Source organism: Erpetoichthys calabaricus, chromosome 3, assembly GCF_900747795.2.
Source record: "Erpetoichthys calabaricus chromosome 3, fErpCal1.3, whole genome shotgun sequence".
Classification (NCBI taxonomy): Eukaryota; Metazoa; Chordata; class Cladistia; order Polypteriformes; family Polypteridae; genus Erpetoichthys; species Erpetoichthys calabaricus.
In genome coordinates, this window is record NC_041396.2 from 267,886,599 (window position 1) to 267,900,674 (window position 14,076).

The following is a 14,076-nucleotide window of genomic DNA, read 5'->3' on the forward strand; positions in this document are numbered from 1 at the left end:
GCCTTGAGCATGGGAAAGGCGCTATATAGATATGCTATATAAAATGTATTATTATTATTATTATAATTATTAGGTGAACATCAAAGCACTGCTGATCTCATCAATGAAGTAAAACATGCCTCCTAAAACAATATCTAATATTACAGTTGCTTTGTCTTGCTTACAAAAAAAGACATGCAAAGTATTTATTAAATTATATGCTAGAAATCATTCCACCACAAGCCCAAAATTTTGTTAAGCTGTGTCTGTGTATTTCTATGTATTGTTGATAGTTCAGTATTGAAAGGAAAGTTTATTTCAAACATTTTTGATTGTAAACTTAAAAACATCAAACATTTTAATAATTTTTGGCCCCTATGTCTGATCTTCAGTTTGTCTTTAATTCTAAGGGCCTTAAACTTCTTTTGTTTAAACCAAAGCTGGTCTATGTATGTCATACACTGTCTGATTTTAGATCCAGTGAGAGATGTTGTGACACAGCAGGCCAACTTGAACTGGACTTGATATTTTCAGAAACTGAATGGGATTTTCTTTATTTTATATCCCTACCAGCTATTCCACATTGATTTTGGACACTTCCTCGATCACAAAAAGAAGAAATTTGGCTATAAACGGGAGCGAGTGCCTTTCGTGTTGACCCAAGATTTTCTAATTGTGATCAGCAAAGGATCACCGGAGTGCACAAAGACAAAGGAGTTTGAGAGGTACACTTTTGGGGAGCAATGGTGGAGGGGCCTGCTTTACTTTAGGTGTTTGACTTTGGAAACCTCTTGCTTTTTCCACACTAAAAAATGGGGAAATGTGTTGGGGGCTTACTTCTTTTTCCTTTAGGCAGACATATTTTTTTTGTTAAATTGGATCAATCCAATTAGGATGGGCTTGGTTATGTGTGACATCTGAGCAACTGCTCATGTAATTCTAACTTCTGCTAATGTGACTTTCCCAAAACTAACACGAGAACACATTTCTTTATTAACAAAAATACCCTAAATTGCCTGAATGTTTTAGACTGACAAAGACACATCTGTGCCCATGGAAGTTTAGACTGAAAGGCTGACACAGGCTGTGTTTCTGTAGAAGTGAATTGCAGCTACATATATTCCATTATTCCAGACTGGTCAAAGTACCTGGTATTGGCTGTGTATGTTTGTGTTATGGGTTAAGGTATGAAAGAAAATATGTATGTGTTTTTTAAACATTGACCCTTTTGTTATCCATATTACTAACCGAGAATGGTAAACCGGAAGGCATGGACGCAGGTACACGGCGATGGGACCATGAGACATAGTGCGCAGGCGCTGAAAGCGCGCGTCTCATAAACCGCAAGCGCGAAAACAAAGGAGTCACGGCCCAAAAACGAAAGAGCTCAACTAACGTGAATGAGAAATGAAGCAACAACGCGCCCATCGCTAACGACTAATGACACAGCCATACAAAAAAGCGGAGTCTGCGCTGCACCCCAGAGTCAAACAGAAGAGGCTACGGAGGCCCCACAGGTACACAAAGATAGTACGGAAGGTGCGTGAAAGTACGAAAGGCGCATGCACCTACAACACGCTTCTGAACTAAATGGCCACACTACACAGCGTGGTCCACGCGCTTCTGACACACCTACGGAGGCCCCACAGGTCCACAAAGATAGTACGGAAGGCGCGTGAAAGTAACCGAGAATGGTAAACCACGAGCCCGCCTGGATAGAATCAATGAACGCAGGTGCCTACAACGAACTCTCCGTATTAAACGTACGGCATCCTCACACGTCCAAACCATATAGCATATGTAAATCACATTACAGTGATGCATCATTGCCCCACAGGTACACAAAGATAGTACGGAAGGCGCGTGAAAGTACGAAAGGCGCATGCGCCTACAACGCGCTTCTGAACTAAATGGCCACACTACACAGCGTGGTCCACACGCTTCTAACACACCTACGGAGGCCTCACAGGTCCACAAAGATAGTACGGAAGGCACGTGAATGTAACCGAGAATGGTAAACCACGAGCCCGCCTGGATAGAATCAATGAACGCAGGCGCCTACAACGAACTCTCCGTATTAAACGTACGGCATCCTCACACGTCCAAACCATATAGCATATGTAAATCACATTACAGTGATGCATCATTAACAGTACAACCACAGAAAATGCTCAGTATTAACAGTATAACAGTAAGTGCAATTATCCATATTACTAACAGTGAACAATGGATAACTAATGGAGTCACGGTCACGGCTCCAAAACGATCCAGTTCGACTAACGGAGCTACAAACACGAGCCCACATGGATAAAGAAATTAAACGTAGGTGCCTACAACGCGCGTCTGAAACCGCAGAAGCAAAACTGTCTTGGCTCCAAAACCAAACAGCTCGACTAACGGAGCTACAAAAACGCGCCAGCATGGACAAATACATTGAACATAGGCGCCTACAACGCGTATCAGAACCTGCGGAAGCAAAGCAAGCACGGGTTCAAAACGAAAGAAAAAGATTCAGCATATTGGGACTCCAAATATTCCAAATATTGTTTTTACATAAGGTCTGAAATAAAAGTGAAACAAATGAAATAGCAACAATTCAAAGAAAAAAAATCTTAAAAATTTGTATTCGGAAAACCAAACATGGGGGTTGGCGAGCGAATCGAGCAGGGGGCAAAGCCCCCTAGTTGCTGGCTAAAGTGCTAGTATTCCATCCATCATCTACAGTACCTCTCTATTGATTTATCTGCTCTCACGAAACAGAGAATTTATTCTTATTGTGTGTGATCGGATTCCATAATGCATTAACTTTTTGCTTAGTTGAAGCCAATAATGTTACTTCTTTATATTTCCTGGTTTGCTGTGGTTTCACAAATAGATGTTTAATTTCATGTTAGTAAACTGGATAGCATGTTGAATAATTGAATCATTAATATAGCATGCAAGCTGGTCAAAACTACCATTTTTATATTCATGATGAAACGTTTTGACATTCATGAACTCTATATGATAATTTGGGCTAAGTGTAATATACAATATGCAAAATTTCCTGAACATCCACTCAGCTGTTTTGGAATAATGACATTTTTTTGTGGTGCTGGCCCTCCAATTACGACTCCTCAGTGAAATTCTGGAAATTCCATAAAGCGTAGATTTTAAATTGCATTTGCAGTAATAAAAATTCCCAGTTTTGTGAAACTAGACCTAACCATTTTTAAATGCTGCACGGTTTTGTTAGTTGGTCCCCCATCACATCACAGTTACATTACTATCATTGATTCCATTGAATCATTGATATGGAATGGAGTCTTAGCTGTAATTGGGGCCAAACCTTTACACTATGCCGAATTCACTATCATTGCCTGAACCGTTTCAGCATTATAATGCATTTTGACTTAATCCACCCCACTTAAGTCCCGTTTCTCAAAAGAGCTCTTAAAAGGCCATATAAACTATTTTTTAAGGTGGACCAACGGGAACCTAAATGCAAAAAGTTGTAGCCGTTTTTTCATGACTGGCGAACAAACAGACAAGAAACAAACAGACAAGATGTGATCTGATGATTGTAACAAATGTGCAAAATGGATGACTAATATTAAACAATTTTGAAAAGTAAAAAAGACAGACAGAAAATATCATGATGTTATTTACTGTAGATTATTGCCAAACAGTGCCATCTCTGCATTAATGACAGGTGGGGCACTGCACCTCCATCCCCCAGCAAATGGCACTATTGTGCAAAAATGAAATAAATGGTAAACTTGCCCTAATAGTAAATTTTTTGATGTGTGTATAGCAAATTCTGTTTAGTCTTCCTAATCAAATTTTCCCACTTTTCCCTGATACGCTTAATGTGATTTATTATCTAGAAAAATGTTTCCAAAGAAAACTTGTATTGTCTGGTTGCTTTGGGCAGCCCCCTCAATCTTGCAGTGGTCTCGGCCTATTTTTGCTCAGATGCGCACCTGTGGAGTCTCAGATTTTCAGATCTGCCTCGGGGCTTGAATGCTAGACTCCTTTTAAGTGTCCTATTGGTTGATTTTTTTGTGATGCAATTTAACAGGTGCAAGAATTTGCACGTCTTTCAGATTAGGAGTATTTGTCATCACTGTCTTGAATTACTTATGTAGAATATGATTTAACACTTTACCCAATGAACTAAAAATAGAAATTTATAGATATTTACTGTATTTGCATTTCTGCTAAAGCTGAGATATTTTTAGTTTTGTCCTTTGATGGTAATGCTAAGTAACAAATTAATTTGTTATTGCATTGTTTGTCTGAGATTTTATCATCACTAGTGTTTTTAGCCTAATATTGCTGTGTTAAGGCATTGTTACATGCATATTTATGTTTTTTTGTGGTTTGTTTTTTATTTTAATTAAATTTGTCAAGGTTTATTTTTGTCTCATATCTTGTTTTATTATTTAGGCTATGCATTGCTCTTGCATTGCGTGACCACAACTGAAGCACTGATGACATTACAAAAATTATACACAACGGCCATAGTTTGCATTAATACTCAGTGGATACATGTCAAAGAAAACAACTCTCTCTTTAATGGTAGTTTAGATTCCAAGTAAGCCTTAGTGCTAGGTTTGTGCTTGTAGTTTTGATTTCGTTTTGGCCCTGATTTCTTCTTCTTGTCTTGCTCCTTGTTTTCCATTTCCAGTTTTGACCCCTTCCTTTGTTTTCACTATGTCTGCATCTTTTTGACCATCTCCTGGTCTTGTTTTCATTCTTCCAATATTCCTTAAACAAGTGTTGTGTCCCATCAAATACACTGTAAAATGAAGCTTCTATTCCTCACTCCCCTGCATTTACTGCAGGACATATCCTTCTTTGGTCTTTATCTAATGCCATTTCCATTGCTCTAATCTTTCATGGCTCCAGTGATCTTTTCTCTGCCAAGTCGACTGTCTGCACATTCATGATGCTAACTGTGCTTGACACTACTTACTTGGGGTCAGAGGCAACACCATCTGCCAACTTTGTGAACCATTCCAAGTGAAGGGTCATCCTAAGGCTCATTGGCAACCATGTACCAATGCCAATGGACTTAGGCAGAGAAAGGTGCTACATTTAGGTGCTTGTTCATCTCTGTCTTTCTCTCTCTCTCTCTCTCTCTCTCTCTCTATATATATATATATATATATATATATATATATCACAAACAAACACACACACATAGCCCTTCTGACAGTCCATTACAATCTTGAAGCATCTCTCTTTCAGGTCAATGTGTCCCCACTAGCATTTTCATGCCAAAAACACCATAGTAGCAGACAATATAATAGAGTGATGATACAGTGTCTGGACATTTCCTCATTACTCCCTTTGTCCATCAAACCACCTATGCATCTGTTTCATGAACCATTAATGGTTCAAAGTGACATAGAATATATCTTAACAGCATCAGACACAAGGCTGAAAACAATCCTAGATATGACACCAGTCCATTAAACATGCAGACTAGCACAGGGTCAATTTTAGTTTTATTACAGCCAATATTATTTTTAAATATAATATTCATTGATTTAATAATCTTGATTTTTCATTACAAAGCTACAGGATGCCAGAATCTTTAACAAAAAATTCAAGACTAGGGAAAAACCAGATTGACAAAGAAGGCACATCATTAAGAGCAGATGCAGCACAAAAGGCGAGTCTACCTAATCTACACAGGGGCTCGCATGAAAGAGGAACACTCATCCATCCCACATCCAGATCATGGAATCACCATTTTTGGACAAAAAAAGAGACAACTCACCTTAAGAGTAAAAATCAAATTTAAACAAAAAAAAAACATGCTGGTTTAGTAGTGTATTCAAAGCACTTACCACAGAATAAACATATGTTCATTTTTAACTAATCTCAAGTTTTGCATCAAAGAAATATCAGCTTTGTACGGTTATTTTACTTACCTAAAATTCAATGCTGGCACCTAAAATTCAGTTACCTTGGATTAAAAGAAACATTTCTTGGATTTTTTGGAATGCAACTTTATTTCATAATATACAGGTTAGTATTGTCTTGCAGCCTGTGAGTCCTAGGTTCCAATCTGTCGCTATACATGGAGGTTGAAAGTTAGAGTAACTCCTTTTCTTTATCTCTCATGACCATTGTTTTCTTGTTTGATTCCATAGATTTCAAGAGATGTGCTACAAAGCCTACCTTGCCATTCGCCAGCATGCCAACCTGTTCATCAATCTTTTCTCTCTTCTGTTGGGGTGTGGCATGCCTGAGCTACAATCCTTTGATGACATCGCCTACCTGCGCAAAACTCTGGCCCTGGATAAAATGGAGCAGGAAGCCTTGGAGTACTTCACCAAACAGATGAATGATGCTCACCATGGTGGATGGACCACCAAGATGGACTGGATCTTTCACACCATACGCCACATGCCTCTTTCTGAAGCTAGTCATGACTGAAGTGGAGACTCTCCTGAGGACAGTAACCCAGGGTAATACTGCGTTGTCCCACCCCAAAGAGATCTGGGGTGTCTCACACCACTAATATGTGCAAGTAGGCTAAAGTACCCAGACTCTCACCAAATCAACCAGTTTGCCACCTTTGTAGGTTTGGCAGTGAAATTATAGCTGTAGCTACGTGGCTGAGAGGTGAGAAATTCCACTGACTTTTGACCTCTGGAAGGTTAAAGATAAGAGTAGATAAGTGGGTCTGAATTAGGTCTATGCATTGAGAGTCGTAATGGCATGGTGGGCTCTACATTACAAGACATTCTTAAGGAAGGATATTATCTGGCAACAAGTGGCTTCTGGAAATGTCTGAATCAGTGATTTTGCAGACTTGACACCGTAGTTGAGGTGGCTCTCAACTGATGAACAGTCACCATTCAGGACTGTGGAATTTTGGGGGTCTCCTCAATTTATTGCTTTAAGCTTTGCTGACTCCTGTCAAGTCAGTATTAATGCCCACTGCATGTGACTCTTCAGTCTTCTGTCCTCTGAGATTTCACAGGCAAACAACATAATGGAGTCCCGGAATGGCCTACTCTATAGTTGACATTTCTAATAACATCAGAATGAGACAACAATAAAGACAATACCTTAAGGGGAGCGATCAGATGTTCTTCTGCTCCAGACCAATCAGTTAGTCACACTTTCTTCATTTTATATAGCACCTTTCTTGAAAGCACTGCCACAAAGTGCTTAGCAAAGCAGCTTAACCATGCCAGCCGAGTGTGAATGACCACTTGCTACTTTTGCACCTTTCAGAGTCAGTACAAAGTGGTGCTATAATATGAGTGGAGTTGGCCTTTGATTGCTCAGGTGATCTGAAGTTCAGCTGATCGGACTTCCTTCTTCTGAAAAAGATCTGGTGCTGAAACAATGATCTGGAGGGAGTCTGCTATCAGTAAATATGCCTGTCAACTGCTTCAGTGAATGAAACATAAATATTCCCACCATCTCTGAACCACCCTGGACTGGACTCAAGACCTAACAAGTCCACAGTTCTCTAAATTAAAGATTTTGCCCCAAGAAGGCTTTGTCCTGGACTGCTGCCATAGTACAGTTATCAAGACCTTAATTGACTGGCTCCTGTAAGCAGGACGAACTGGAGCAGCACGCCACCTGTAAGCCACCGTGCACTTGTTTCGCATAGCAATACTGCACTTTTCACCGTGTTTGTATGTGTGTAGGCGTGAACACGCAGGCTGCACTGCTAAAAATACTTGAAGAGTCGCGTGACGCGTATTTTGTTGAGAATATTTTTTGTCAATTTTTGTAACATTAGAATTCATTGTTTGACTTCCTTGATATTCTTTGTTTCTGAGTTCTAGTGTTAAGTGTACAAAGTGAGAAGTGCAAAAAAATGCCTGAATCATGTAGGGGGTTTGGCATGTCAGATTTTCATGGTATTCACCTGATTTGCACATCCTGATAGCTGTAGTACTAAGCATCTCCCCAAGGTGGTGCTATACTTTTGGCAGTGTGCCTGAGATTAGAATCTCCCACCTCGGATTTCTGAAGTTTCATAATGAGTGTTGATTTTTATTCCAATTCTGAATGTGCACTTATGCAGACTCTGTATTCCTTCCAGCGCTTTGTTAAGAGGTCTGATATAAACATTTCACATAGCTATGCACAATTTGGGCATTGCTTATCAATGAGGGCTCATGAAGGAGCAAAGAAATAGGATATTTTTTGCAAAATGATGGATAGGTTTACTCAGAACAATAATAGTTCATCATTTTAAATATGGGGACTCATGACTAGCAATAATTAAGGTCCTTGTGTGTACGGTACAAGGTACAATGGGCGTATACGGTTTAAACTGGCAAACATTTTGGCTGAGCTCTCTTTGACTTCATGAGGAGTGGCATTTCTCTGCCCGCCTCCTATCACACTGTAATCCTACCCACAAAGCCTGCCCTGGCTTACTATGCACAATACATCACAGACACCTGCCATCACTAATTTGTATATTTTGCAAACAGGTGTCTTGGGCTGTGAGGGTTGTGGGGGTGCTTTTCTCTTACAATCAAAATATTTAAATATGGTTATTTTTCACAGTGCACCCCTTAACCTCCATCTCCCCTTTGCTCATATAGTGCCTTTTGGTATAAGCACCATTACTTAGCACTCATGAACAGCATTAACAGCGAGTCCTGCCGAACATGTGTTTGAGACGTTGTGGCTTCCCCTGGCGTACTAGTATTATTCTGGGGTTGCTTCAATCATCCCATATTGATGTATTTTTGCACCTTTCATAATTTGCACTATGACACATCCATCCATCTATTTATATATTATTGCACTCAACACAGAATCGTCTTGAGTGCAATAATGGAATGAGCCTCAGAGTGCCAGTCTGTTACAGGGCATGCAAAAGTATACCAAGCCAATTTAGTGTCATGCCTGACACTTTTGGAAATTTTACAAAGCCATCAGGGAAACTGAGAAGACATCTCCACATGAACAGTGACTGAGCCAAGAATAAAAGCTGGATTCCTAGAGCTTTGCCTGTTACGCTGCCTGATTGGATCCAGCCATCCATTCATTTTCTGAATCATTGCATAGCTGAGCAGAGCCCACATCTCTGCAGCCTTGTGTGTAAAGCAAGAAATAACTTCAGATGAGGCGTATCACTTGGCAGGCTTGTGCACTTAACCACATTTGCTCATACCGGCTCACTTTACAGTCAGTTTCCATCTGTACATTTCCTGAAGTTCCTTAGTCAAATACATGGCTGGAGGGAGGCTGTCCCAGCAACATTAGGCTCAACGCTGGATGTGCATTCTTCACACAATAACTTCACATTTTTTTTATGTAGTGCATTTCATATTTTTGCTCATAAAGGTCCAGTTTAGTGATGGCAGTTGACCTAACAAATGTATCTTGGATGGGAGAGAAAATTAAAATATCCTTAGAACACCCACATGGTTAGCAGGTGGCTGTGCACACATCACATGGGTAATGGCTGGCCCAGTAATCAAACCCAAGTGTTAGTGGCTGTGAGACAGCAGTACTATCAACTGGGCCATATGAACACTCTACTTTCACACATTGAATTGAAACTGAAATCACATTAAACATCAAAGACGTGAGCAGTGTTGTTAGGAAGGCAGCACACATGATGAAGATGCTATCTTATAGTTAGGTCCATAAATATTCGGACAGAGACAACTATTTTCTAATTTTGGTTCTGTACATTACCACAATGAATTATAATCAAACAACTCAGCTGCAGTTGAAGTGCAGACTTTCAGCTTTAATTCAGTGGGGTGAACAAAACGATTGCATAAAAATTTGAGGCAACTAAAGCATTTTTTTAACACAATCCCTTCATTTCAGGATCTCAAAAGTAATTGGACAAATTATAAAACTGGAAACAAAATGTTCATTTCTAATACTTGGTTGAAACCCCTTTGGTGGCAATGACAGCCTGAAGTTTTGAACTCATGGACATCACCAGATGCTGGGTCTCCTCCTTTTTAATGCTCTGCCAGGCCTTTACTGCAGCGGCTTTCAGTTGATGTTTGTTTGTGGGCCTTTCTGTCCGAAATTTAGTCTTCAACAAGTGAAATGCATGCTCAATTGGGTTAAGATCAGGTGACTGACTTGGCCATTCAAGAATTTTCCACTTCTTTGCTTTAATAAACTCCTGGGTTGCTTTGGCTGTATGTTTTGGGTCATTGTCCATCTGTATCATGAAACGCCGCCCAATCAATTTGACTGCATTTAGCTGGATTTGAGCAGACAGTATGTCTCTGACACCTCAGAATTCATTCGGCTGCTTCTGTCCTGTGTCACATCATCAATAAACACTAGTGTCCCAGTGCCACTGGCAGCCATGCACGCCCAAGCCATCACACTGCCTCCACCGTGTTTTACAGATGATGTGGTATGCTTTGGATAATGAGCTGTTCCACGCCTCCTCCATACGTTTTTCTTGCCTTCATTCTGGTAGAGGTTGATCTTGGTTTCATCTGTCCAAAGAATGTTTTTCCAGAACTGTTCTGGCTTTTTTAGAGCAAAGTCCAATCTAGCCTTTCTATTCTTGAGGCTTATGAGTGGCTTGCACCTTGCAGTGCACCCTCTGTATTTACTTTCATGCAATCTTCTCTTTATGGTAGACTTGGATATCGATACGCCTACCCCCTGGAGAGTGTTGTTCACTTGGTTGGCTGTTGTGAAGGTGTTTCTCTTCACCATGGAAATGATTCTGCGATCATCCACCACTGTTGTCTTCCGTGGATGTCCAGGTCTTTTTGCGTTGCTGAGTTCACCAGTGCTTGCTTTCTTTCTCAGGATGTACCAAACTGTAGATTTTGCCACTCGTAATATTGTAGCAATTTCTTAGATGGGTTTTTTTCTGTTTTCGCTGCTTAAGAATGTCTTCTTTCAACTGCATGGAGAGCTCCTTTGACCGCATGTTGTCTGTTCACAGCAAAATCTTCCACATGCAAGCACCACACCTCAAATCAACTCCAGGCCTTTTATCTGCTTAATTGATAATGACATAACGACGGACTTGCCCACACCTGCCCATGAAATAACCTTTGAGTCAATTGTCCAATTACTTTAGAGCCCCTGAAATGAAGGGATTGTGTTAAAAAAATGCTTTAGTTGCCTCACATTTTTATGCAATCGTTTTGTTCACCCCACTGAATTAAAGCTGAAAGTCTGCACTTCAACTGCATCTGAGTTGTTTCATTTAAAATTCATTGTGGTAATGTACAGAACCAAAATTAGAAAAAAGTTGTCTCTGTCCAAATATTTATGGACCTAACTGTATATGTCAAGTTAACCAGAGCACAACTCACACATAGCTGGCCTCTTGTGGTGGCTACTAGCGAAAGGGCAGTTCAATTTAAGGATTAGGTCTATGCTATTGATTTGTCAGGTTTAATCCAGGACAAAACACTCTTAATAATAATCTAGATGCTACTTCCTTTAAATTTAGGATCTTCGATTTATGAACATGTTCGGTTTAGCCTTTCTGTGAAGATATTGGATTGGTTTAATATTTCTAAAGCATTACCAATGTATGGTTATCCCACTACATACCTAACCATCTTAAATTAATTAAAAGTAGAGTGAGAAAGGGGATAGTGTGCTGCATTTCATTTACCTTAGAAGTTAGATGAATGACAGCACACTTGAGTTGACCACGATCCAGTAATACGTTCAGTTAATCAATACAGATGCCTCCGGGAAAACCTGTTGTGCTTGTTCTTTTAGAACACAGACAACTGCTCAACAAGTTAATAACAACGCATTACATGGTAGTTTGCATATCCAAACACAGTAGCAACATGTCCACAGATAGAAGTTTTGCAGTTCTGTGTGTACAACTGATTTAATGAGACACAAATAAACAGAAGTACTTCTAAACGGTAAAATACTACAGCTTTCACTTCTGTTGATGCGTAGTGCAGCCACCTTGGATTTAGAATTTGGGGTTGGTGAGACTCTCCTGACTTTCCAAGTAGGAAATCCAACTTGTGGGGGCATTCCAGTTGAATTCTACTTGAAACTCGGAAATTCAGATTTCCCAATTCAAATGGAACATAACATTAATCAACAGTAATTTGGATGCAGTCAAGGGTATTAGTGCCGTCATTAAACAGCACAGTCTCTTTCATCCACTTGAACCTCTGCCTCAGGATGTGCTTAATACAGGGTAACCATTTCTATACTTCAGAGTTTCTACATCGCACACAACCCTGGCACTTGCGGCTTGAGGCTCTTCCATTGCACAGATGGCACCACCATGCAAGAGATACAGTAGATGGTGTACCATCTTGGGAATGACAACGAATGACAGCTACATCAGATGTTTTGACAAGCACACAAGACAATCACTCTCCACCTAGCCACCTATTGAAGACCCTGTTTTCATCATGGGGGAGTTTACACCTGCAGCATTAGTAGGAAGATAGGGCCAGTTCTAAATGAGCAGCCAATCTGATATCACACAGCCACATTCATTCTTTCATCCATGTTCAGATTCCATTTTGTCCATTACAGGAGCCTATCCTGGCAACAATGGGTGCAAAGCAGGAATCAACTCTGAGCTGGGTGCCAGTCCACAGCAAAGCACACTCATTAACACATATACTCACCGCAGAGCCAATTTTTAGTCACCAGTTAAAAGAAAACTGAGAAGTACATATTCACATGAACATGTAAATGTCACAAATACACAATAGACTGGCGATTAGAGTCTGTTGTATCAACATGCTACCCGCAGTTGTGGCCGTGCTTTAATAATTTCGCCAGACTGGCTAAGTCTGAAGCTAACTGCCCCCATTGGGAGGACCAAATAAGATTCAACAATTCTTAACATACCAATGATGTCTTTGTGAGTTATTTAACATTTTTTCCAGTGATTTTCTGTTGGCTCTTTTGTACCATCACCATGAGAAAAATATATTTATGAGAAGGTATCTAAAAAACAATCAAATGCGATGGACAGTCACCTAATGTCAGTGCGCTTCCAAATGTGTTCATGGGTTAGGCCTGCTAATGTTACGAGCGTTCATAAGCATTGAACACACTGACATCTAAGAGTGCGGGATTTGCACCCTGTACTTTAAGGGAAGTGCTGTGAATTTTATATATATGTGTACACATGCTATATTTATATTAAAATACCCTCACCCCACCAAGAATGGTTTTATAGTGGCGTTTACTTTTGTAAGTCAAAAATACTGCTAATGTATAATGCTTTTTTTTTTACAATTTGCAATATTTCACTGAATGCAATGTACTGTATTTTGATAACGTTTCTATTTGCTTTGGACAATCCATTGTATTGTATCAATATGAATGGACCTGAACTTTCCTACTAATGAAGTGTTTCTGATAAAACCTTTGACATGGATAAAGTATGTTTTGTGTGCCATTTTTGAAACTAATAGTGCTTAGTGAAGAGATTCAAAGCATGTCCTGGGAGATAAAATGACCAGGCTGTTTCGAAGGCGAAAAAGATTGCCAATGCCATCTTTAAGTGAAATCAAGGTAAGAAGTTGTCTCGATGCATGCTCAATAATCCAGGTAAGGAAATTCTAGAAAGTTGATTCTGTTCATCAACATGTCATCATCATTGTCAATGGTGCTAGCTCGGTCATTATGCCAAGGTACTGTTTATAAGGTTGGAGAAACCTGCAGTCAACTGAAACTGAGGAAGTCACTTGGATGAGTGATGAAATGTATTGGAAAAAAAAAAAACTATGTCCAGATGAACATAATCATAATTTTGAGAAGGTAAAAAGTTATCCAAAATATTTCCTAATAGCCTGGATCTATTCCAGGTATATCTCTGAATGAAGTTAAGGTAATCTGTTGTTCACTTATTGTATGAACACACTTACAGAGTAGGAAGGCTGTCTCCATAGCATTGAAATCAAGCTTGGATTGGGCTCCAGTACATCATACGCTCAAATAAACTTGCCAGTGACTCTGGGTTTGTGATGCCCATATTCTGGCACACTACACTCTCTCTCAAACTCTGCACAACTGTAGTCATACCTGAATGGATCAGTGGTTAATGAAACAGAAGCACAGACCAAAGTGTATGTCCCAAAAAGAAATGTTCTTTATTCACAATGTCAGAAAGCAAATCCATTG

General features: G+C 39.8%; 1 protein-coding gene across 1 annotated transcript in view; it reads left to right on the forward strand.

Moving 5' to 3' along the window:
- zgc:158659 (uncharacterized protein LOC791141 homolog) overlaps positions 1-13,334 on the forward strand; it is a 114,794-nt gene extending 101,460 nt beyond the window's left edge. Inside the window, exons 21-22 of the mRNA XM_028798226.2 lie at positions 553-704; positions 6,123-13,334. Coding sequence (XP_028654059.1) covers positions 553-704; positions 6,123-6,408 — 438 coding nt within the window. The 3' untranslated portion in view covers positions 6,409-13,334. The remainder of the gene's footprint in view (positions 1-552; positions 705-6,122) is intronic.
- Positions 13,335-14,076: the final 742 nt, after the last annotated feature.